The sequence below is a fragment of the Aythya fuligula genome, chromosome 3, assembly GCF_009819795.1.
Source record: "Aythya fuligula isolate bAytFul2 chromosome 3, bAytFul2.pri, whole genome shotgun sequence".
In the NCBI taxonomy this organism is placed as follows: domain Eukaryota; kingdom Metazoa; phylum Chordata; class Aves; order Anseriformes; family Anatidae; genus Aythya; species Aythya fuligula.
Window position 1 is genome coordinate 111,278,930 of NC_045561.1, and position 26,266 is coordinate 111,305,195.

The 26,266-nt window shown below is 43.3% G+C and overlaps 1 protein-coding gene across 2 annotated transcripts in view; it reads left to right on the plus strand.

The window, feature by feature from the left end:
* The window catches only part of KLHL29 (kelch like family member 29), a 389,804-nt gene that overhangs the window by 81,362 nt on the left and 282,176 nt on the right, over positions 1 to 26,266 (plus strand). The window contains exon 1 of one of the 2 annotated variants that reach the window (XM_032185707.1): positions 2,328 to 5,197. The exons of the other annotated variant lie outside the window; for it this stretch is intronic. Coding sequence (XP_032041598.1) covers positions 5,165 to 5,197 — 33 coding nt within the window. The 5' untranslated portion in view covers positions 2,328 to 5,164. Of the gene's footprint in view, positions 1 to 2,327; positions 5,198 to 26,266 lie in introns of those variants that run through there. 2 annotated transcript variants of the gene reach the window in all.

Consider the following 26,266-nt stretch of genomic DNA (forward strand, 5'->3'; position numbering starts at 1 on the left):
CCTACCCTCACTTTTATTACAGCACCTTTTACTTGTTTCATGCTTTTTTCTTTCCCTTCCCTTTTCCATTCTGTACAGTTAAAACGGAGCAAAATGCATGCTTACAGAATATGAGATAAGACATGGAGCAAATCACAGACTAGAGAAGCTGCATGTAGTGTCAGACTGCAATTCCTTTCTGCTTTTCTTCAGGCCTTCCTGGTATAACACGACTTTTTGAATCACCTGTGATTATGAAAAAACCTTTATTTTTTTTCTAGCTTTCTCTGTGGACTAAAATTTAAGTAATCAGTCTAAAACATAAATGGAACTGGTATATTGTGCTGTTATCAGCCACGGTGGCTATGAGGAAAAAGGTGAGCAGTACCTGGCATGGGAGTTAGCCTTCACAGTTGAGGGTATGAAAGCTGCTGTAGTTTTAGGGATGTTGAAATATCTCCATCTAGCAATGTCTCATTGTCTGGTACTTCTCTGTGCATGCTGAACACAAGGGTTGTAAAATATCCTGAATCCTCCCTTGAAGATGTTCCCACCACCAAGGGAAGGGTTCCTGGAGTGCAACTACGGCTGGGCTCAGCTTTCCCAGTGCCTCTTGGGGCAGCTGGGCAAATTCATCTGTGAAGGTCTTCGTTTTGCATTGTTGTACAAGGGGAATATTTCTTCCTGTATAGCTTACGCAGTGTTGCAGGTACCAAGAGTCCCTTCTGAATTGCTAAGAAAACTGCAGGCAGAATTTTCTAATAATTTGCCAGTGGCCTGGTCAGGAGATGATCAAGATGGTGTGGAAAGATCTTCCCTCATGAGTATACTATGCTGAAGCCCCAGCTCCTGGTTTATTTTTGTCCACATGCATTTTTATGTAAAACACAGGGCACAGAGGCAACATGATTTATCCCAGATGGAGTTTGCAAAAAAGACTCCCTGTTCTCCATAGCTATGAGTTGGTAATGACATCGGTTACTTGCACTTCAGTTGGATATCAAAAACCAGCAGTGTAATTTCAGCACAGAAACCAGCAAGAAGTCAGGGGATGGCTTTTAATCACGCTTGTATATCACAACCAAGGATAGAAGGGTTTTAAAAAACATGTGAGCAAAGCAGGGCAGTATCCATCCAAAAACTTTTTCCCAAGATTACAACTTTTTCCCCTTCACCACAGTGATGTCTCTTGGAGCTATGTAGTGGCCTCCTTTCTCATTTATGGAAGTGAGGAAGTAAAAGGGAGCTGGAGGATCCAACTCAGCACTAAAATAGAAGTGCATGGTTTCCAGCTAGCTGCATGCCAGTGTCACAGCTGTGCCCTGGAGATGGTGGCACATTGTGTAAATAGGTAGGGGACAGCTTAAGTCTGCAACTTAGCATTTGGGTATGGCTGCAAAGACTTTCAGGTTGTAGCGCTGTTAGTTTCCTTCTAGGCCAACTTCTCAGGTCATTCTCACAACCTCAACCCCATGCTGGTTAGCAGGAGGGGCAGCATCACTGTTGCTGGCAACTGGTCATTCCCAGGTCTGCCAGTCATCCTCTTGGTCTTTCAAAACCAGCTCCAAATTGACACTTTGATTAACAAATAGTCCCCCGTTTGTTGGAGAAAACCTTGAATGACCCTCTGAAGAGGATTGCAATTTTTTTTAGGGCTATTTTGAATAAATGGTCTCCACTGTTGATCTCAGTGCAGCTCTGTTGTTGCTTTTGTTTGCAGACTAAGCACTGGGGATTTGTGTGTGTGTGCGCACGCAACAGTCTGTCTTCAGCTGCTTTCTGTAAAGGCAATGCTAAATGTAGTGAGAAAAAGCTGGAGGAAAAAAAAAAAAGGGCAACCAACAAACACCTGAAACTCACAAAAGAAATAGCGGATCTATTATTTTTCGTGAGTCTCATGATTTCTGATCAGTTGTCGTCTTTTGCTGCTTCAAATTACTCCTCTTTTTCCTGTTGTTGGAGGATTTTGCAAGCTACCGGGTTCCTATCAAGGTGCTACATTCATGTTAATAGGAAAATTATGCATTTTCGTGCAGTTCCCTTCCATCTCTTTCTTCTGCTGTTTTCTTTTAATTAATCTGCAACAGAGTCCAGCTACAACAGATAATTCGCTGCTTGTCAGGTTAGGTGAAGGTAGCTCAGTGCACAAGGCACTTTAACGACGGGGAAAATCTTCTCTGCTAATTGGATTGCAGTACATGTGTTACTGCCCACTCTAACTCAACAGAATCTCTTTAATCTGATTGCCTCACTGTTATTTTACACTTTAGAATTTGTGACATTCAACCTTCTCGTGAGAAATAAATATTATTTAATTATCACAGGCTCACAGAATCGCTGAGGTTGGAAGGCACCTCTGGAGATCATGCAGACCGACCCCTGCTCAGAGCTGGCTGCCCTCGGCCTCCGTGTTGCCTGATGCTTGGACTGTATAGTTAGGAAAATCCAGAATTCAGCATTCTTGATGAGGAGAGCACACTGCTGAAGGTTAAGAAAACAACACACCTAAGTTATTTAATATGTTGAAATTCTGTTGTGTACACACTCGTCCTCCTGCTGAGCTTAATGGAAATGTGTGTGTATTCCTCTGACCTAAGCCACCATTTAGTCACTGTCTTTGTATTCTTATAAATGTAAAGTGTCTTGATTGTAATAGAACTATTTATTTTGCCTCTTTTTTTCCCCCTTTCATCACTGATTCCCTTTTCTACCCTGAAGAGAATTAAATTTCCTACCTGTGAACTCAACTGCTGTTGCAGCAAGTTGAAAGACAGGATGCTAAATGCGTTTGTTGGTACTTATTGAGAATGTCTACATTGTAGTCACAGAAGTAATTGCAGTTTCATGCAAATATACTCAATCTAGCTTGGTATATGCAAATACACCAAATCAGCTAGTTCAAGCGCCAATAATGATCTAGCCACACTCTGATGGGGTTTGTAATAAGCTAGCGTACCCTGCTGCTGCTCAGGCTAATTTATGGTGCTCGTATATACATTGCAACCACATGACCATGTCCTTTACTCCTGCATGACGTGCTTGTGGGTGTTTTTTAATTATTTATCCTTTTTGCTAGGAAAAACTCTTTTTCACACTTTGCATTTCAAAAGCCCTTTCCTCTGAGGAACTTGCTATATGGTCAGACAGAGCTAAGGTTAAATGGTGACCTTATTTGCTCAGGAAACGTGGATGCTTCTGGCATGGATCTCATCATTGTCCTGGTGCAGGGGTCCTTTGGCAGAAAACATCTTTCAAGAGAGCAGTGTCCTTTATTTTTAACTTACCTCACTTAATTCAAAAGCTTTTACACGTGTGGGAAGTCAGGGAATTCATAGCCACTTTTTTTTGAGTTGTAACCACAGTAATGCAGTGGTGTTGCGTGAAGGAAATGAGAAAAATGGATAGCCAGATTGGAAAGATTCAGGAATTTAACTCCATGAGAATGCTGATATAGATTGAAGGTGATGTTTGGTTTTACACCGACAGCACAAGAATGTGCTTTGAGCGGCCATGTGCTTGGGAAGTGGTTTCTGTGTTGTCTTAGTAAAGAAAATGCCATGAGAAGCATGGCAGTTCGTGTTTCTTAAGAACTGCTTAGTGTGCAGGATTTGACAACTTTGCAGAATTATATACCTCTTTTTATACCACAAGACTCACTCTTCATATGCAAGGACTTACAACCATGGTTCCAATTAACGTAACTCCTGTAAGTAAATGTCCAGCGCTGCTTCTTTTGTCTTGTGCAAACATCCCAGCTCACGTGTGGTGAATTGTTTTGGCAGTTGCCTTTCCATTACCAGTGGGGGAGAATCGTGAAAAGCTACTGTCTAGACCTACTTGCAGAACTATTATGGCGAAAAGAATAATCTTACAGGAGAAGTTCCTATTTCCAGGACCTATTTGTACATTCTGACTCCTCTCCGTATAATAGGATTACACATTTCTTATCACAACTGCAAACTGGATGTGTGCCAGCCATAAACTGTGCACAGTGTAACAATATGATTGCAGGCAATTTTTTTTCCCCTGCCTTCCTCTTTCTCTCCATTCCTTCTCACTCTGGGTTAAGGGAAAAAAATATCATATTAGACAGTGTGGGATGAATCAGAGCATCACTTAAAACATTACTATAGCCTGGCATATAGAAGCAAAACCACTTGACCAATGGGAACTAATTACAGACAAGAAGTGTGCCTTAGGAGAAAAAGATATTGATGTTTGAAGTGTTTCTTTAATGCATATGTTTGAATTTGGGGGTAGAATTAAGATTCTGTTGCTTTGAGGGAATCTTCATCTATTCATATGGTAAATGTGGGATTGATGCCTATAGCTGAATGATTATGGACAGACACACATTGCATTGCTGTTTTATTTAACATGTGAGTTTGATTTACATAGCACTATTGCAGTAATTCTGTCTGCAGCTTGCTGGACTGCAATATATTAAACAGGTAAAATAATTTTGGGCTGAGGTAACTTAAAGCTAAATAAATGCTGGAGAGGGAGATCCAAGCATGTGCTCATTACCTTTAAATAGGTTAAATAAAGGGGAAAAAAAACTGCAACCAACACCCACACCATGAAAAACAAAAACAGACCAACAAACAAATGTAATATGCATGACCAGAAGTGGAATTCTTTTATGGTTCTTACGGTTAAATGTTTATCTAGCTATCTGCAGGGAAATGTGTATTTTCTTGGAGTCTGGCCAGGTGTCAGTGGTGTTTGGCAAGGAGAAAGCGACCCAGATTGCCCTCCCTCAGCATCCATACCAAGCGCATTCGCTACAGCTATTTCGGGATTTTTAAACTTTAGTCTGGGAAAGTGCAATACGTCTGCTGGGATGAGCTGCAAGCAGCCGTTGCAGCGGCTCAGCCTCCACTGAACATGGGCTGAATTGAGAACAAACGTGGCAACGTCAGTGGCATTTGGAATCTGCTCTATGTCTCGAGGCTGCAAAAGTAAGAATGTCTGTGTCACTTCTGAAATACCTTCTCGCAGTGTAGAGGTGAGGCAGTCATCTTTTTCTTGCAGTTTGGATTAGGTCGCAAATTACAGGTGGAAGAAGAATAGTTTTAAGTGGGGTTTGTTCCTCAGTTCCAGTTTTGGAAAGACAAAGCTTTGAAGATGATTGCCGGGTTATGTCAACTCTGAGATCTTGTGTTTGTCCTGGATCCCTCCTTCAATGCATCTTTGCCTGCCTGAAACAATTGTGAAGGTGAGAAATGTATGTGTAGGACTGCTGCCTGTGCTGCCCCATACTATATGCCTGCCAAATTCAGGAGCAGGCAGTGCTTTTCTCTCCCCTTGCTCACAGAAGTCAGGGTAAAAAGGGTCTATGCAGAGCAATGCACTTGATGTCTTGCTGAAGAAAGTCTGCTTACTTGATATGGTTTATATATATATACATATATATGAGCATTTAAAATTGAATTTTGCTGGCCATTTGCAGAAGGTTTTAGAGGTTTAATCAGGGTAGAAATTCCTCTCCAGCTGCATCATACAGAAAGGCTCTGTTCTTGCATGGGAAAATCTCAAGCCCAAGCTATGGTCAGTGCAAGTGTCGCTTCTCCAGCAGGCGTAGGTGGCTTGGCTGGAACAGCCGCTGCTGTTTTCTTGGCCCACGGGCTTTTATTAACTCAGTGGCAGAAAAAAACTTGTCAAATGGAGTTGTATTAGTCACTGTTTCGAAGGAAGGGTGGAGACAGAGGCTAACGTAACATAAACAGATTCTTTAACTGGGCGTGATGGGGAGGTGTTAAGACTTCCAAGTCCCATTCTCTCCCCTTGATCATTAACTATATTGTGTTATGAGTGAGGTATTTGAAGTAATTCGCATGTCATTGAAATTCTAGTCACGCATACATGAGGTTTCTCTAAACTTTTAATGTACTAGGCTCCAATTACATGTGGTGTTGGGCTCTGCACACTAAATATGGTTATTTCAGTAATTGATTCTAAAGGTATAGGTGTGAGATGGATTGATACATTTAGCCCGTAAATTATATGTAGAAATTGGCAAAAGTCACCTGCATTTATTTCAGTATTCAAACAGTTTCATTCATTTATTTTTTTTAAATCATGGGAAATGAGTGTTTAAAAAAAAATCCCACCAACAACAGAAGACAGCTCAAAACTACACTGGGAATTTAATGTAGAAGTGAGGAAATTAAAAGTTCCTGCAATAAATGCAACTCTGTCATATTACAGGTATACTGCAACATAATTTTCTCAGCCACTACAACAATATTGAATTCTGCATATGCGCAGGATGGTTGACATAGAGCAGTTATGAGAATTACAGCCTTGTTTTTCCTAGCTAGTTCATTTAAATTCTCAGCCTTAATGTTCTGTTAACCTTCCATTTTCTTGCTAATCTGCTTTAGGAAAATAAACAAAGTACAAACCCTAAGTATCTTGCAACTCAGAGTGATGTATACCTGGAGGGAGAGAGATAACGTTAGATTACAGCAATTTTTTTGTGGCTTTGTCAGTGTCAAATCCTTGACCACTGATGTTAATGTTAAAACGTTCCTTGTCTTTGTGGAAACAATCGATGGAGCCTGTGCATCTTGTCTCCACAAGGCTGGGAAAATGAGGCAGAAGACAGCTACCCACCTGCAGAGTCTGTAAAACCTTTTCCTGTGTCCTGCACACGTGAGCTCAGCCTTTGGGAATGCCGGGAGCGAGGAGGGGGTAGGAGAGCCCATGTGCATGGGGAAAAGTGGATCCATTGTACCTCACTGTCCATGCATTCCCCTCTTATTAAGTGCTGGGGTCTCTATTCTGCAGTGCAATACCCACGCAGCATATTCATCATGTGGTATTGGCTCAAAGCAAGACATTAAGACTTCTGATGCCCCCTTCCTTTTTTTCCCAGAGCTACAGCAAAGCGTACTACTCTGAATACTGCTGCAGGAGATTTGGTGCATCTTTTATGGGCACGTATCTGGAATTAACACTTCAGTGCATTGTACAATTTTCCACTTGCATAATAAAAAAAAATTCACACAGAACTGCTGAGGTTCGGAGTCACTCTGAATGCTGGTCAGCCTTTGTGTGGTATTGAGCTGAGAGCTAAGAAAGAGAAAGTTGTAGAAGCAGCCACTACAAACTTAGAGACCACTGGGAGATGGGAAATTGATTTAGCAAAATAAATCTTTGTTAGATTTCATATGCAATGAAATACCGGTCCCTTTTCTAAATCTCTTGTGGTTAAACACTTCTATCATGTCCTCACCACCTGCTGGAAATCCAACACAAAAATAAGAATAACCAAATCTTAAGTTGTAGCAGCTGAACCTGCTTCAAATAAATAGCAAAAGCTATTGTTTACGATAAGTGTTATCTGATTGCTGGCAGAACCTGTATTTATTGCTTTTGTGTATTACAGTCTCTTGTAATTTGGACAGCTAAAAATTGTATTCCGTATTCCTTTTTCCATTGTACAGAGATTTGTAAGTAGACAGACGTCTGTAATTACACTTAGTGGGATTGGAAAGCATATAAAACAAAATAAAATTGCTTCATTTTAATCTGGAGTAACATCACGTCAAACTTCCCACTTCCTTACATATCTTGTTGCAAATATTTTCCTCATTCTTTGAGTAACATTGGAGGACATTTAGGGACTATCACCAAGGTATGCTATGCAGACTGTTCTCGTGTACTCGACGTTTTGAAATGTTTGCACTGAAGGTCAAACACGGGGTGCTTATTGTACAAATGATCATGAAGGAAGGCTCTGAAGTGCAGTCTGACAAGTGTCAATGAATTTCTGGAGTGAGTCTGTCATTTCGGTCCAGTAATTGGGTCTTTCTTCCCCTCTGATTTAAAAATAATAATAAAACAGGCCAAGTGCAAATGGATCTTTCAATTCTTGTTTTTTTCCATGTCCTATCACTCCTCTTTAGAGCTCATTCCTTCTCATTCCTCATGTGGAAAAAGAAGAACAGAAAACTCCAAATGTCTCTAAAATCCCAAATGGCCACTGTAAAGTTGCAGCTTGGATATATTCCTCTGGATATTTCAGGTGCTCTTGGCTTCACACCTTTACTTAGGCACAGTTCATAATACACTAACCTTTTCTCTGGAGGTAGAGGGATATGCATATATTATTTACACCTTTTGTTTTTGCCAAATAATATCACACTTTCTGCTTTCAGAGCTCATGACAACACAGTCTTCCTAGCAGTCCCAAGAGCTAAGAACAGGCAAGTGTGGTCCACCACAAACAGGCTTTAATTTGATATTAAGTGAACCTCACTGCTCTTCTCTTCTGACTTTGTGTCATGGTGACGGTGGCCAATGCTGGGAGACCACAGCCTTTCTTTTGGCTGCCTTAGTTGTCCATGTTTGTAAGTTGTCTGTGTTTGAACCATCTAGACCTGCTGAAGTGAGGCCTGCTGAAGTGAAACCATGAAAACTTGATGTTAGTCAGTGAGAGCTGTCTGAAAAAAATTAAGTTTTAGGGACATGGTTTAGTGGGTGATATTGGTGGTAGGGGAATGGTTGGACCAGATGATCTTGGAGGCCTTTCCCAACCTTTATTATTCTATGAAATCTACACAGTAGTTACTCATGGAAAGAGGGGATTCTTCCATGATTTTTATCCGTCAAAGCTCTGTCTGTACTGGGGAGGTCAGGATATGTGTGTTTGGTGAGGTAGGACCTAGCCTTGGTGTGGGAGCTTGGTGGAGAGTCCCGAGGGCAGCACCTTTGCACTCTGAAAAAGCAGGGGAGGGAAGAGGAGGATCAGTTTTGAAAAGAACATTTTAGGAGCACGCCAAAAGCACTTCTCTGCTTTTGAATCAAAAGCAGCAGAGGGTAGACCCTGGGAAAGTAAATTTTCCTCCTCAGGCATTCATGACCCAAATTCCTTTTAGCACAGCATACTTCATCACACTATAAGCTTTGGACCATTGTGATTGCTTCTCTTTAAGAGTGAGATTTTTATGGAACCTAATCTGAGGGAACTTCATCTGAGCATTCAGTGTTGTAGAGAATATATATGTGTGTTTGTCACAATTTGAATATCAGATCTGTGAAGTGTATTTTTTCTAGCAATCATTCCTCAGACCCATGCTTGTAGTAACACAAATTGTATTGGATAGAATCATGATGCTGGGCCAAACAAAATGCTCCAAAGGAGCAGGTTGGCTGGGACTTTTACTACCAGTCTACTTATGTCCTTTGAAGTTGCAACTCCTTCTCTTCCAGCTAAAACTAATGGTCTAGGATAGATGTGTGGTACAATGATGGTAACTGCTCTCAACTGGAGGGAATTCACTTCACAGATGCTTAGGCAGCTTGTCATGCTGTAAAAATGATTGTATTTTGTGGATAGGCATAAAAAAAAAAAAAAAAAAAAAAGACTGACTTCTCAGGTACATGACAGGTAAGTCAAGAAATGTAAGATCACAAGGCACCATGTAGATCCAGTTCTCTGCAAGGGCAGGCAGCTGTCTGACGGATGCAGTCCAGAGATACCGTAAATGTCTGCTCTGTATCCCTCACTCCATACCACGAGCTGCTTAATGCATGTGCTCTGGGAGAACATGAAGGCTAAAAGCTGAAGTAGAGAATGTGCAGGGAAAGAGAAGGAGCCATTGCGGGCAGTGCTGGGTCTTAAGGTTCCTGTAATAGCCAGGAGCTGATCAGAGGTTCCCTGGTAGACGTGGGATGGACCTGCTGTATGCTGCTTTGTTATTATTTATCGGTTGTCCTGTAGAGAGCTGAAGAACAGGCTGCTACCTTAGCTCTTCTTCATTTTCAATATTAAGGATGGATACGTGTTGTTTTTGTTTTTGTTTTTTCTAGTTGAAATTAGGATCCTTGCATGATTTCTACTGTCCCTCTGCTTTGAAAGGCTAGATTGGAAAAGTCATTAAAAAACCTATGTGAAGTCACACTGGCTAAAAAAGCTCTTCCACTGTTGGTGTGCTACAGGTCTTCAGCATCTGTGTTTCTCTTTCTGGTCTGCGTACCTGACCTGCAGGGGTCATTCGGTTTCGAGTGTATCACCATGCAGGCATGGTCACCACTGGCAGCTCTGTGTCAGCCTGTACCAGTAATTTCAGGACTAAACATCTGAAAGACAGATATAGATGTAAAGCCCGTGAAAGAGACTTTAATTTCCTCTTTCTGAAAACATGTCATCATTCCCATTTCACAGATAAGGGAATGTGTCTGTAGGAAACAAAACCATCTATTTAATTGTGTTACTGTTGGGAGTGCTGGTTGGAAATGTTGGCCATTTGTGACATGTTTTGGAGACCACAGGATTTGGAATACAAACTGCTGTCAGCAACTCCAGAAAGCTTTTCTGTGCTGCACAATCCAGTTGGCTCAGACTGGCCAATGTCTCTCCACCGAGACTGCTGTCAAGCCGGTGGGTGATGTGCAGGCTGCACTCGGGGGCTGGTGAGCAGTCACTGGAGGCCACATTTCATATCCAGACACCTGTAAAAACACACAGACATGGTCGTGGGATCTTTGGAGGCTTGTTTGACCACACCTTGAATAAGACTGCTGTTTTAATGCATTTCCATTATATGTGTCCTACAGTCACAGTCTTGAAGATGACAAAAGGCCCACCAACTATGTGGTTGCTACTATTAAAAGAACAATAATAAAACATGTTACTGCTGAGTTGCCTGAAATTTAGAAAATATGGGCACGTGTAAGCTATGGTGGCATTAGCCATGGGTTTGTGTGGCATGCCTAGGCTCTTCTTGCCCACCACGTGGAGAGATTTAGGCTTCTTGGAATGAGATGCACACAGCGAGCATACATAACGTGCAGCTGCCTTCCGCTGGTTGATAGAAAATTATAGCATTAAATATAGCATTAAATCTACTTTTCCTGTTTTCCCACCAGCTCAAAGCTCCAGGGATTCGCATCTATCCCTTCCTAAACCCTATTTTAGGACCGCCTCCCAAAGGCAGGCTCCCCGCTCCTCGGACCAAGAATCGGAACTGGCACACAATTTTTTTTTCCTATTATTGAAAACACTGAAAAAGCTGGCAGATGGCTTGACGGGTAAGCACTTGGTTCATACACGTAGACGTGCAGGTAAAACTCAGAGGCAGCTGTGGAGTTTGGCAGTTCAGGGAAGTTCGGCGAAGTGGCACCTGTCAGGGTTGTATTCGTGTTGCAGCTGTAGGCTCCGGAGGCTCCTTCCTTATTGTTTGAAGAACTCAAAAAACACCGCAAGCGACAGAGAAGTCGTGGAAAAGATGGGCTGAGTGAGGTGCTGATGTGCCAGGACACGTGGAAAGAAACTCCCAGGGGTTCAGGCCAGGAGGGCCCCGAGCTGTGCCCTCCTCCTGGGGCACATTGCCAGGGTTCAGGATCAGCCCTTTGGATGTTTTTCACGATCTGTAGCAAAGTTTTCCCTAGGCCCGTCTGTTTTTCCCTTTTGTATGGGGCTCTGCTTCCTTGCCTGAGGAACAGTTGCAGACATCTATTTCCCTCATCCTTTCTGAGCCCTTTTCTAAGCTTCCTTCCCTCCACAAGTCTTTGATATATTCCCTTCCCTTCCTGATCTGACGACTGGTAAGCACAGCAGGTGAGGAGCGTTAGTGCTGCATCTGCTGCTAATTGGGCTCACAGGCTCATTCAGATAGCTCTGGCAAGCGCCGTACCAAGTTAATCAGGAGCCGGCGCTTGTAGGAGAATGTTCATATTATGTAGGGTAAGCAGAGAGATTTGCATGCCAGCTTTGAAAACCAGAGCTTATCGAAATGAAGCTGGCTGGGGCTTTCAGCAGTCGGCCTCCCTACGGCCCCGTGCCCCCGGGGGTCTCAGTGCTTCTCCTTATGTGCACCCTGCAGCAGGCCGGGGGGCAGAGCTGCCGGCCCCAGCTTGGAGATGACAACTGGGAGCCTGGTATTTAGGGAGGTGGGCACACAGTGCCCTGTATTCAGCAGTACTGCTGGCTTAAGCACATTCCTGGCTGGTTTATTCCTCTTTGTGCCCTGCCAGGAGAGAGGGAGGTATGTGGTGAATGCACGCCAAGCGTGTCTTCCTCCACCTGCCTTCCCAGCCTTGCTCCAGCCCCTTTGCCATGACAGGCTTCCCCCACTCTTATCCAATTGATTGTGGCTCCTTTAACCTGTCCAGGGCAAAATTACCCCCCCTGCCCCTGTAAAAATACAACGAGAAACTCACTTTTAACATCTTTCTGCTCAGCAGGGTGGTTTGCAGCGCAGCACCTGTGGGCTGGCAGGGCTGCGCAGGTGTGGAGGCCGTGCGTGGCAGACAGGGGGAAGGCAAGAACTTCTTAGGCTGGGTTTGCTTTTGAAGCCAAGGTATCCACTAACTACAGCTTCAGTGTTTTTGCCTAAGGTCATGCGAGAACACTTGGCAAGAGCAAAGAACTGAAGTGGGTCTCCCCAGATCCAGGTTACCACTCTAACCCCAGGACTGTTTTTCTTCCAGCACTTGAAAATGGTCTGAAGCTCCCGTGAGGTACTTTGTGAGAGCTTTTTAGGCAAAGATTTTGCTCTAAAAAAGCATGACTGTTTGCTTTGTAAGGGGAAGCTCTTGTTCCTGTTTCCTTTCTGATGTATCCCTTCTGTTCTTGGCTTGCTCACTTGATGATATCACTCCCCATGCATTGGGCAAAAGCTGTTTTCCCTCTATTCAAAGAGCCAGGAGGAGCAGCTGCTGCAGTGACTCTAATCTCTTGTTCTTCCCACACTCCCATGGCATGCCAATGGGAGCTAGGACCAAGGAGGCGCGTGGAGAATGCAGATGAAAAAGTGAATTTGCTGTGTCATCCGTGAGTCTCGCAAGCCAAGAAGTGGTTTGCTGGTGTTTATTCAGGAGAAATCTGGAGTTTGTGCAGCATGTCCTGGGAATTGCTGATAACTGCATGTGGAGCACTCCCAGGCTTTTTGTCAACCACCTGCAGCAGAGGAGATGGAAGTCCTTGCTACCTGGTGACTTCCCTGTGCCACGGTATGGGCAATGAGCTCTTGGTACGCTCTACCTTCTGCCACGTAGGATGCCCATGTTGTAGGCAGCAATATGACAGCACCTTTTTGGTTGCCTGCACATGCTGGAAAAGCTGTATCAGCAATTCATTTCCCATGCCTCCCTTACAGGCAGGTTCTTCAGTCAGGTTCTCTGCCCCTCCTGCATCTAGAGGACCATCTTCTGTGATTAGCTGCTGAACTGTGTGCACGGAGACACTTAAATGTGTCCCCCTTCTATACGTCCTTTTCCAATGATGGTATCTCTCTCGTTCTTTTTAAAAACAGTAATTGCTTCTGCGCTCTCCACAGCTCAGTCGTGCAGGTGCCTGGGTACATTATCCCATGCATACATCTAGTATTCACTCCAGCAGTCTTCCATAATTGACAATTAATTTGAGAATCTTTCTCCATGCTGTTCTTTCACCTTGAGTGCTGGGCGTACTGGATCTCTGCCACCTCATATTTCTTGGATAAAGTCACCGTGGCTTCTTGTCTTATAATGTCTGACTCTGAGCCAGTGCAACTTGTTGAAAAAAGCTGCTAAACACAGTATGCATTGCAGATTTGTTTGGAAAAGCAGAGTGGTTGTTGGAGAACAGTCTGTAAAACAAAGAGAAAGTCAAAAATCTTGATCTATCCAGAGAAATTTCAGAGGAAGGTATTTACCAAACAACACGATTAGTCAATGCCTTTGTCATAACCATTGCATTCTTCATTCTTTCATTGTATGAAGAGGGGATGACATAAATCATTTTTCTGGGATGCCTTGTGTCCATCCCATTCAAATATATGAAATTCCACTCCAGTGGTGCTTTGATTTCTAACCTTTAAAAGTTATGAGCTGTGACAGAGAAAATTATAAACTCCCATTTGTTTTGTGTGCTTGTGTGGGAAAATTCTGTCTCAATCCAAGCGCCATGCAGCCTACAGTGCCTTAAACTGATTTATGGAGCCTTTTCCTTGATTTGCTTGCAGCTGGTATGTGTAAGTCCAAATTCAGTTAGCACACCTGCAGTAAATCAGCAATATATAAATGTTTCCTAACTTGGGAGAAAATCCATTAGTGGTTGAATTAAACCCTTTAAAGACTCTTATTTCCTGAGTGTTAGACTACTATAAGTTTTATGTGTGATTTTAACACATTCTGAAGTGTTAGGCTAACTACAAAGAGCCACTGAGTATGGAGGTGACAGTTGTTAATGTATTTTAAGAACAGTAAGCTTCTAATAAAAAAAAAAAGGGCTCTGTCATGTAAATGTTGATGTATCAACTCTAATGAGGGGTTATAAAGCAGGAAGAAGTTGGTGACTAGGTACGTTTGGTTGGTTTGGTAGCCTAAGAGACTGTCTCTGCCTTTGTAATGCCATTTAGGTGGTAGTTTCAGTAGGGCAAAGGAAATGAGAAATGAGCCTGTATTTCTCAATAACTGCTCCTCTCCTTTATCTGCTCCTTCCCTTCTTCCCTTTGCAATCCGAGGGATTGGAGCCAGCACTGAGGGCTGCCCCAGCAGCCTCCCTCTGTTTCCCCAGCCGCAAGCAGTGAGGATGCTGCAGTCTGAATTACCGAGAGCTTGAATGTGTCCCAGCTCAGCAGAAGGGCTTGGAGCCATGGTGGTGGTGGGGGCTGGCTTTTCACACTGCTAAATCGGGCCAGGCACTTGGTGCCCCATTAGATCTGCCATCTAAGCTGCTCGTTTGAGCGTTTCCATTGCACTGAGATGAGCCAGAGCTTAAACAGTTCAAGCAGAGTAATTCTTTGGTAACCCGTGTAATTTTGCTGGCGTGCTGTTGGCCATAGGGATGCTGCTCGCATGAACCAGTAGGCAGTGGCAAAATTTGGAGGCCTGTCTTACAGTTTTGTCTTCCTTCTGCTCCTGTAATTCCCCTTCTCTCTCTCCTTCCCTCTTGCACCTCCCAAATACATTGCAGCCAGCGGATCTGAGCAGTATGGAGAAGTAAACAAGTTGCATCACTACACTAAATTGGTTTCTCTCCCCTTTCCTCCTCAAAAGCACAGAAGGGAATAGAAAAGGAAGATTAGTTGTGTCAGAGCTCCATCCTGGTGCCGCTACCGTGCCATGTATTGCTCAGAGCCGAGCATGTATACTTTGTCTGGGATAAATAACAGTGAAACTCTGTCTCAATTTTCTCTGCAGTTTCTCCCACTTGCATTCATTTTAAAATTTCATTTCTCACTCTCATTACTGTGAGGCCTGCCGTTCAGTGCCCAAGGGAGTCAGGTAAAACATTTTTATTTACTTTTGCTTTCGTCTGGTTCTACTTTTAACTTCCTCTCTTCTTCGAGTTTTTGTGTTTTGTTTTGTTCTGCAATGACTTTACGGGGGGTGGGGAGGGACTGACATTTATACCGTGTGTGAAAATCCTTCAAACATAAATCTGTCTCCTTCAGTGTTAGATTTCTGGCTAATTCTTTCCCTATAAGGTCATCTTGTTTTGCACTTGCTGTTTCTGCCACTGGTTATATCCTTGATCTCAAAAACATTTACAAGGAGCGCAGAGCACTGGCAGTTAAGGAAATTTCTGAAATCTGGATTGGATTATTTAGAGTATTATTAGATAGTGGATTATGGATTATTAGGCAATTTATGGGCACTAATCTAGCCACAATTTTGCAGTCCAAAGGCCTTGGCAGCTACTGTGATTTAAATATTTCCACCTTTTTTCTGTGTATTCATTCTCCCCGCAGCCAAAGCAGGCTGCCTTTTCGGTTGTGCTGATGCTGTAGTTTGAGGGGCATGCCATGAATCAGATTATCAAGTGGTCTGGGCTAAAAATAATCCTTCAGCATAGGGAGGGAGGGAGGAGGCTTCTTCTACCTGCCTCAGTTCACCACTTTGCAGGATAACCCCACGGATGGTTGCAGCAGCTCAACCCAAGGGACAACAGGGTGATGTGCAAGGCTGGCAACAAGACATGAGAGGTTGAGGAGAGGTAGGAACTCTGTAAACAGGCTTTCTGCCAGGAATTTTGGCTTTTAACTGGGCAGTTGGGTTCTGATGCATCTCACTGCAGTGTTTTCCAGGTGTTGTCACTACGCATTTCTGCGGTGATTTCTGCTCTTGGCAGCTACTGCACCGAGTGCCTGCGCTCCTTGGGTGATGTGTTAATGGAAGCCCACCTCTGCTAGCAGCTGCTGTGGCTGTTAAGGCAGGGACACATCCTATTCAGTTGATCTGTGAGTAGTAACCTTTGCAGAAGGGCAGAGCAATAATGTATTAAACCACAGCCACTAAATCTGCAAGAACATCTCTGTCAAAACACCCAAATATAAAAGGCAAGGCAACATAAAAGGCAATGTAAGCTTCCTCTTCTGGAGTGTTACTCAAAAGGGACATCAGCTAATCGAGAATTTACACAGTGACTTCCAAATCAGCGACTAAATTACTCCTGGGGTGAGGGCAGTGAGTAAGCGTTTCCCTACCAGCACGACAGATAAGTGAGGGCGAGTTTGCAGAAGCAGCTCAAGAGACGGAGGTGCTCTCTGACTTTTTGTAAGGGGAGAACGATGGGCAAGCCCGGTATGGGTCAGCAGACCACTAGGCTGTCTGAACGCTCTTAAAGGGCAAAGTTCAATCAGCTTTCCCTCCAAAGAGCATTATCAGTATATAACACTAATCCTATGTAACGGTACTTGAGCCTGACACAGGTACCGTGAAGTAGATTTTGTTGACGAGTTTAGCAAAGATATTAAGATGCTGTCAAAGTAGACAGGCCAAAGCACTTCCTTAAATCATCCCGCTCCTCTGACTCATGGCGTTGTATCTTTGCCCCAGGAGGTTACCAATAGTTAACACCCAATGAACTCTGTAATAATAAAATCACCGCCCAGTTATTTTTGATCCTGTTTTTTCGTGTGGATCCTGATCCACTTCTTAGTGTTTGGTTTTAGCATTTGTGGGTTTTGATTTGGGGTTTTGTTTTGTCAGTTACGTTTTTTGTTTTTGTTTTTTTGAGGTGTATTTTGGGTTTGAGTTTGTGTTTCTTTGTTTTGTTTCTCTGGGGACCATTATCCCTTGAACCTGGAAGTGTTCAGTTGAGTGCTTGCATCCTTGTGCGCTGTGCCAGACTCAGTTGTAGGGGACGACGCAGCGCGTATTCAAATAGGACACGGCCAGACTGCAGCTCTTGCAGCCTCTGCAGTATCATTTTGTTTTAATTTTAAAGCACATGGTAGAGGCAGGAGGGATTTCATCTTAAAATATTCACAGATACTCCGATGCACAGTGGGGTTGCAGTGGAGATTTCCTTATCTTTCCCTTTTGAAGGGAAGAAATTGAAGGAATTCTGCGGGTCACTCAAATCCTCGCTCAGAAAACAGCGGATTTATTGTGGCTGGAGACATCCTGCTGATTGGGTTTCTGGGAAGGAGAATGCCCAAAGTTCCTATTCATGCATGACAGGCTTTTTTTCTGTTGTTTGTTTTCCCCTTTTTTTTCTTTTTTTCCTGCCCTTTATATTGCATTACCATGCTCTTGCCCCCCACCCCTCCCCAGCTGAGCATGTCCCTCCAGCCTTGCCTGCTGTGTTGCTTTTCCCCCGCTGTGCCACTCTTGTGTGCGGTGGCAGCAGCAAAGCAAAATCGACTGAAACGCTGATCTCCGAAGCACACTGGCACACAGTGCTTTAGAGATTAGGATTTTAGTGCATTATACTCGGCTGCTAGCAGAGCAGAGCGCTGTGACAGGGAAACACAATGCCGGAGCCAGGGGTTCTGACTCGGAGTTTTAGCCCTGCTCCCTGTGGGCAAAGCAACTCCTCGCTTCTCCTTCCGCGGAGCGTTTTGGTGAGCATGGAGAGGCTGAGGTTTACTGAGCAGATGAAGAGGGATATCCAGGGGCAGGCTGAGAGCCTTTTCATCTAAATCACGTATATTATTAAGACAAAAATTCTCACTAACAACAAGTTTTTATGGTAAGATTTTTGTGCCCTATTCTTGCATGCACATCCTCAGTCTTTCTTATCCTTTGCTATATTTAGCTTTTTTATTTTCCCGGAAGCGAAGGAAGATAGATCTTTGCTCTTGCTCCCTTAGACTTGCGGTCACAAGTTGCTGCCGTAGCAATTGTGCTCTGGATCCTTCTCTCTTTTTTGAGGTTCTTAGATGGTGCTGGCATTTTGCAAATGTACGGTAACTAAAATCAGGCTTGCCACTTGTCCAGCTTCCTGGCTGGGTCTGGCTGCACACTTGCCAGTTGCCACCAGAGCTGCTGCCTGGTTAGTTAGTTCCTGCAGCCCGTTCTCCAAGGTGGACCACGGGATTTTTCTTGTGCTTCAAAGAAGGCGATGCTAATTAGTGCCCTCATCTACTGTCTGCTCTTCACTGATTTGGAAAGGATCATTACTTACTGACATGAAGTCATTTAAAAAACTTGGTAACCCCTAATATCTTTATCAAATACCAGATAATCACACATTTCTCGGTGTATAGTTTTTCCATTGGCTTAAGGCCACTTAGTTATATAAATATTAACACTTTCTACTACTGGGTTGAAATCACATTTAAAAGTGGCTCCTACTCTATATTCAGAAGGGAAAAAAATAATATCAGGTACCAGAATAAATTCTCTCTTCCGGAACAATGAAATATTTCTCCGGCACAGGCTGAGGTTTGTGCTGCATGCAGATGTCGGTGAGCATCTGTCTCTCCCTAGGTCTTGCTCCTAGGAGCAGTTGCTGCTCCTTTCCTCCTGCATCTCCCTTCTCCTCTTCCTCAGCACTGCACTTGGTTCCTCTTCCCTCTCCATTTTGGTGTAACTTTTTCCACGGGTGCCAGTTTCCCTCTCAGCTCTCTGCTGGTTTCCACTATATCATTTCTCCCCTGTTGTCTTCTGGTTTTACTCTTTGGCCTTGACCTGACCTTCAAACCTGGATGAGTTCTCTCTCTTTCAAAACCAGCCACTTCCCAGACCTGGCTGCTCAGCATTGTTTTTTTCAGACCTTTCCTGCATTACTCATTTTCTGATCACTGTTCTATTCTGCATTGTAGGTTTATTTCCTATATAATCTGTTACTTAAACACCCCTTGCATCTCCTGCTCTATTTTTCTCCTTTTTGCTTGGCATAACTTCAGCTTCACAGTCATCCTTTTCCTTTCCTACTACCCTCTTGCTGAAGCCACAAGGTGCAAACCAGAGATACCCCAATGCTTTCCTGCTTTTCCAGGTCTTGGTAACTACTTTAAACAACACATTAACTTTCTCTTCTCATGTAGCCAACACTTCTAGCAATCTCTGTTAACCTCTCTCAGATCTGTGATTGTCCCCACTTCACCGACGGCTCCAGAGAGGACTTTGCCCAGATGTATTTCATGCTCTGCTCTCTACCACCTTCTCCCATTTTTTTGTCCTTTTCTTTCTTTGCTCCTGAGTTTGCAGCCTTCCACTTGCTGCCATCTTTCAGCCCGTCTTCTTGCTGTGTTTCCCACATACAAGCATCCTCTGGTAGCTCTGTAGCACCCCACAAGTGGCCATTGGTATTTCTGTCCTCTCTTCTCTCTTAAACATGAGAAGTCGGCACTCGCCATGCCGGGCTTGGGCACACCTCAGGGCACAGTGGGGAATAAAAAACAAGAGTCCTCGAGCTTGAGTCCTCCTTAGCATAAGCTGAAGCATGCACCTGGCTGTTGTATATGCAGACCAAGAGCTGCATATGCATGGACTGTTTTGTACCCTATCTGTGTGGCTACAGAGAATTTGAATTTCTCTCCAATAATTTAGAAGCCCATGAGCCCACCATCGAGCTGTGGTCGCTGTCTGGTACCTGTGCATGGTCCCCTCTTGTCCCCCTGGATTCTGGCTGTGAAAAACCTACTCCCCAATCATCTCACTGAGAAGATGCTGTAAGAGCAGCATGGGAGGGGAGGGGATGGAAGCAAGATGAGGGAGAGGAAAATATCAGAAGCATTAAAGTAGCAGGAAGGTCAAGAAAAGTAGGGATGAATTACAGCTTTTCAGCCATAGCCAGGAAAAGCACACGGGAGACTGGGATGGCTGTTTCTCCAGGGGCAGAACACAGGCCAGAGAGCTTCCAGCACAGGCTTTAGCTTGTAAAATAAATAAATAAATAAATAATAAAATTCATCTGCATGTGGCAGAACTGCAAATATAACAGAATCGCAAAATGGAAAAAAAATTGTTTTTTCCCTACAAACCTAAATGTTGTCTAGTGCAGGGCCATTGCTATCGGGGAAATCGTGATGCCAAGTCAGCTATATTTTAAGAGAAGCTAAATCACAACATGAAACATGCTAACATCAGTTTTGTCTTGCATCACAGGGAGAGAATACATAAAGAGGGTCCCAGGTTTTCTTTTCCTTGTGCCTCTTTGAAGCTGTAAAGGTAAAATAATGGCATCAAGCTCCACACCCCGTCGGGGGAGCATGAGCACTGAAGCCCCAGTACAGGTACTAGAATGTCATAAAGTGTATTCGAGTCACTGTGCAGCACATCTGTATCTTCAGCAGGTCTTTATGACTAAAAATGTGTGTATACAATGCGTTCTGTGAGCAGCCTCGTGCCCTGCAGTGCTGGTCCTGGCCAGGGGCTTGTCGTCATACGAGGGGAAGGAGAAAAGGAGGGCTGTTAATTTAATTACTTCAGGTACATGTTCTCAAAAGGTAGCTGGCACAGTAGTTGGGCCAGGTAATGATTGCTCATCACTGGCTCTGTTTCAGCCGTCGCTTCCCAAGAAGGGTTTTTAGGGTTGATGATGCTTTGGGAAGAACCCAGCTGTGCTTGCTGCACACTGCTCACTGCTGGGATGGCTGAGAAGCCACTGCTGCCTCTGACCTTGGGCCAGCTCAGGAGCAGCTTAATAATACCAGGAAGATCTAGTGGCCTCAAATCCCGCGAGTCAGGGAATAATCTGCACTTTGACGCTGATTCTGCGCCCGCTAGGTTGTGCTGCGTGGGGAGCAGTCGCCATATGGCTGCTGCGCAGCTGCACACAGCCTTTAAGCTCTCTGCTATTTGCCTGTGCCCAGGGCATGATTTTGCAATGCTCTTGCTGTGTGGGAATGAAGGAAGGAGGGCTGGCCTGTATTGCACCAAGCCAGCAGGTCTGCCCCCTGCACCACCCCAGCTGTGAATGTGTAAAAGTGAGTTATTTGTGCCTGCTTACGTGGGCAGCATGCAGCGTGAGTTCGTGGGCAGACAGGACTTGAGTTTACGTCTCTAGGTATAAGCTCTGGGAAGAGCAGGACAAAAACAAAACAAGAAAAAAAATCCTGCCCCCCAAAATGACTTGAATTAAGGTCTTGGAAAATGATGCCAGGCTTTTCCAGAAGCTGCTGTCTGTAAAAGCAGAAGTCAGGATACGGCAGCTCCTTGCACTGTTGCAGAGTGATGCAGAGAGGTCAGAGCTGCCAGGGCACCTGTAGCACTGTGCTTTTGTGCCACTGCATTTTAAGGATTGATGCTGTCCACATGGGAAGAGCTGCGATTCGATGCAGGAGGCTGCTTCCAAAGGAAAGTCTCCTGTGACGGGATCAGGTGGTGCCAAACGGCTGGATCAGATTTCCCCAAGCTGAGGATCTGAGCCATGGTCAGACACACGGCGCTGCTTCTCACAGAGGTGGTGGTACAGCCACATAAAAGGAGCTTTTTCATGACTGATTTAAGATGGATAAATAACTACTTTCATTTATTTATTAGTTGTTTGTGTCATATATGCACACAGGCACACATACATACAAAAAAAAGCACCTCTTCTGAGGAAATTACACTGGAGACAGTATTTTTCTTCTGCATCTGAAAACAAGCTCTTTAAGCTGCAGGTCGTTTTTAGAAAACCCCCTGAGCATAAATGCCAGAGTAAGGCATCCCATACTTATTAAGCCACCATCTTTACATGCCTTAGCTGTGTGATGGCAGCCACTGATTTCTTGTTCACTCACGTATTTGTGTTTCAGGTGTGTTACGTTTTTGTTTTTTTTTTCAGTCATGAGAGGCTGAGTGAATGCTTCCAGAAGGGACTGCGTGTCACTGCTGCTTGGGCCTTGCTGCAAGTGGCCTCAGTGGTTGATGAACACAAACCTATTAAGTAATGAAACGTGAGATTCCCTATCAGATAACATAGTGCTGCTAATTTGGGCGAGAGCGAGACGGTGAGGTCAGGAGCAGGGCTTATAAGGAGATTCCAGTGACTAAGCAGGGAGGTAACGTTCGGCACAGTCAGTGCTTTAATTCATGTACCAAATATACAGACAAAAACATTCACTTTTGTGACAGCTTTAAAAAATAAAAGAATAAGAGGAACAACAAAATGAAAAATTGGTTACGAGAAAGGCTTCAAAAATAGCCTGGAGAGAGTCAAATGCAGGTGACATGGATGGGGTCAGATCTGCTCCTGGTGTCACTTTTCCCTTTGAAATTTTCTGAGAGTTGGGTGATTTTTATTTTTTTTTTTAATATTTCTGTGCAGACACTACATTACATTGGCATTGATTCACTGAGTTTATTTGTCAGCAATAAAATGAATGAAATTCTAGAGGTACAATTTCAACCAGCTGCTGTTGTTTACTAGTGAGACTACCAGTGACCCTTAGCATCTATAAATACTTCACTGTGAATTAAAAGCAGTGAACTCTCCAGTAGTTTTTCTCTTACTCATGTTTCCCAGATATGTTTTTTCTTTTGCTTTGCCTTTTTCTTTTATTATTTTCACTGTTTCATCTCCACAGCTTCAGGAACAGCCAGACATTAAGAGGAAGATTTAATTTCTAGCGAACGGTAGACTTGGTCATTTGTTAACAGACTCGTCAAGTCATTAGACCGTGTGAAGATTTTTCTCCAGTCTGTGTGGTGCTGACTTACAGTGATGGCCTTTTAAAGGGAAAATGTAGATTTAAAATATCTAAGCATTATTTTTAGCTCTCTGGTGTTCGTCTTTCTTATTAAGGAGAAAGTTGTTTGCAGTCATTAATTAGTTACAATTGAAACTTCCAAATAGATTTAGGTAGTATTTCAGAAGCACTGCAGTTTCTAATCCCTTTCTTCTTTTTTTTTTTTCTTTTTTTTCCATCTATTTTCACTGATTTTGGAGGTTCGACATGGACCAGTAGGTCTTTTTTTTTTCAATCACAGGACATGAAAAGGAACACTGCTGTTGCTCGAGACTAGCTCAACACTACCAGCCGCTGTGAAAGGATTTGCTTCTCTGCAGTCCAGCTCTCCCCCAGTAAAATTCACCCCGTCCCTCCGCATTTCAGCCTACAAGATTATTATTTCCCCTCGGACAAAAACTTGTACAGTATCACCAGCCCCATATCCGAATTTCTTCAGGCCTTATTAGCTTTTGTTAGAGGTTTCAGTTTGGTTTGATGTTCAGCTTTTCTGCCTGCTGCTGGGGTAGGCCGAGCGCACATCTCCAAGCTCTTGCTGCAGGCAGGAAGGTTACAAATTTGACTTTCATGCTGCAGAGCACGACTGGCCTTACACCTCAAGAAATTGGTGTGGATGCTGCCAATACCTCCGGCTTGAGCAAAATTTCTGACAAAAAGGCAGTTTCAGCACCATTCATAAAACCCAGCCTAACAGAGGTGGTCGCGTTGGGAGGGAGGCGAAGGGCTCGCTCCTCTCAGCAGGCCCTGCGAGCACTAGGCTGCCTCCTGCCTGTAAATTAGTTGTGCTTTCTGTAAGGTGTAGTTTATAGGTTTTCATAGGGTCAGAGTGAATGAGAGATGTCACTGCCTTGAGCTTGGGGCAGTTGGTGGCTCTTCCTTGCTACTGTATGTGGAGCAGAGAGAAAACCCACCTGAGGTGGGTGGGAGTTGTCCAGGAACATCTTGGGCTTTGCCTCAGCTGAGTCCAAACTGAACATTCTCATATAAAAAAACAACAACAACAACAACAACAACAACAACAACAACACACTTTTAAAAAATAAATATTTTCTGTTTTATTTTGGACAGTCACCAGTTCTGTCTCTAAGCCCAGTTATTCGCACAGCCCCAGCTGCTACAGGCTTTGAAATGAGCTCTTGAGGACAGGCAGCGCAGCATTTGTCCTGCCTCAGAACAACTTACAACACACCATGGGATCCACGGAGGCAACCAGATTTCGGGGTCTAGACAGCTTTTGATCCCATGTGGTGGAAATTTTTCTTCTCCAAACTGCATTTCTTATTTTCCAGTCGACTGTCGTTACGGTCTTTTCTCTGAATCTTCCTACAGGGAAATTTTTCCAGCTGCAGCTTTTCTTTCACTGGAGTGAGCATCTTTTGCTGTCTAGAAATAGCTTATTCGCGACAGGGTATCTGAAGTCATTTGAGGACTTACCCGTGCAGTCCGCTCTCCTGAGCAACACTTCATGAAATTGCTGAATTTAGAGAGAGAATTTACAACTGTCCCCCTAATTCCATACATTAAAAAATACAAAAGCTACTTCCAAAGTTGTCTTGATGAGAAATTCTCCTTAATTCTGCCACTTGTGTCCTAAACACAATGAGAAGCATTTTCTTTCTAAGAAGATCTTGCAGCAAGGACAAAGCAACATTAGTCTCCAGAAACTTTTGCAGAGAAGCTTATTACTGTTTGCTAGTGTTTTAAAATAGGAAATTAATTCTAAGCTATTTTGCCTAAATGGCTGAGCTTTGTCTTTTTACCTGCAATTAAAAAAAAAATCAACATTTGTTGAAGAGAAAGAAGATAATTATATAGTAAAATTGTTGCTATTCTCTTCTTTTAAAGACAAAGAAAATTTCAGCAGAGCAGATGTGAATCTACAGACCTGTAGTATTTAAGAATAATTGCTGTACCCAATATAAGCTACTATTTTTTTCTCTGTAATTTCAGCATAGTTTTTCTTGTGCATTTCCAGGGCGGCAGGGCTTTTTTCATAGGCTAGCCCATGTTTCCTGTGCTCGATTAATCCTTTTTTTGGAAGCGGCATGCTTTTATTCCTTGTGTTGTTATCGCAGCAGGAGGAAGGGGAAATGTGTGATGATTGAAGAATTTTAACGTTTATGTATGCCACACATGAAGTTAGGGATCCCATGAGATTTGTTTGTGTTCTTGTATATGTGTGAATGAACATCTGTGGAATGACAGCCTAACAACTTCCTTCTGACATTATAAAGGGGCCATAATGGTACTATATTTTTTTTTAAAGTTGGCTTTTTTTTTTTTTTTATGTTAACTCTTTCATTTCCCTGCTGGTTTCAAGCCTTGTGCACTCCGTCCATCAATAAGAGGGCTGCATTGCCTGTGATTCGATTAGACCTCAAAACTGAAATTAATAATGCCAGAATACTAAGCCTTGATCTTCAGGTAATGAGGGTCTAAATGTGAGCTCCTTCCCTATTATTTCCTGTATTATCTTTCTTGTTTAAGTTGTGGTTTGTTTGTTTGTTTTTTTTTCCTTCCTCATCTACTCTCCTCCTCCCTGTTCTGAGTCCTGTTCTGCAGGAACCAGCAGCAGCTGGTCTAATTGTCAATTAGATCTCAACAACCTGAAGATGCAGAGGTGAATGCATCTTGCTCCTTTGTGTCTAATAAGGTAGAAGTAAATTTAAGAGAGCGCAGAGATGTTAAAAATCTGTGTGAAGTTTCAGGGCTTAATGCCAGGAATGCTGGGCTTGCAGGTCGCTATGCCCAGGCACTGCTGGTGGGTCTCATTCCTGCAGTTTTGCAGGTTTCTACATTAACTTCCCAATAGAAATAACAAAGACACAAAGAAAACCACCCAACCCAATAACAACAAAACGCCTCACAATCTATTTTTGAGGGCCTGATCCAAATCCCAAAGCACAAACCTAATCAACTTCGTAATGATTAGAAAGTCTAATGTACTTTCTTGGTAATCTCTGCCTCAAACCCTTAATTTCTGTCTGAGCTATAGCAGATCTTTTAGGACATTAACTTATCTGATTTACAAATTCTTAGTGATCAAAAATCCACGCCATCCTTATGTTTTTTTCCCAGTGGTTAATTACCACATGAAACCAAGCAGTGCTTAATGTGTATTAACCATTTCTATCTTGGTTTTAATTTCAGTTTTGTCTTACTGTTGAATCTTCCTCCAACAGATTAAAGAGCTGTCTTTATAAGTGGTGATCAACTGCCCTGTTAACCTTCTTCTGGATAAGATAGATTGCGTTTCTTAAGTCTCTCATTTATAAGGCAAGTTTTCTGTGTATTCATAGATTTTGCTTTATGAATACTTTTTGATTTAATTTCCTGTTTTAAAACAGAGATGCAAGTACTGGCTTTACTAATTCTCTACGCTTTTCCTACTTCCAAAGGGCTGTATTCAACCTCATGACTGCAACATTTCACAAAAACCTAATTCT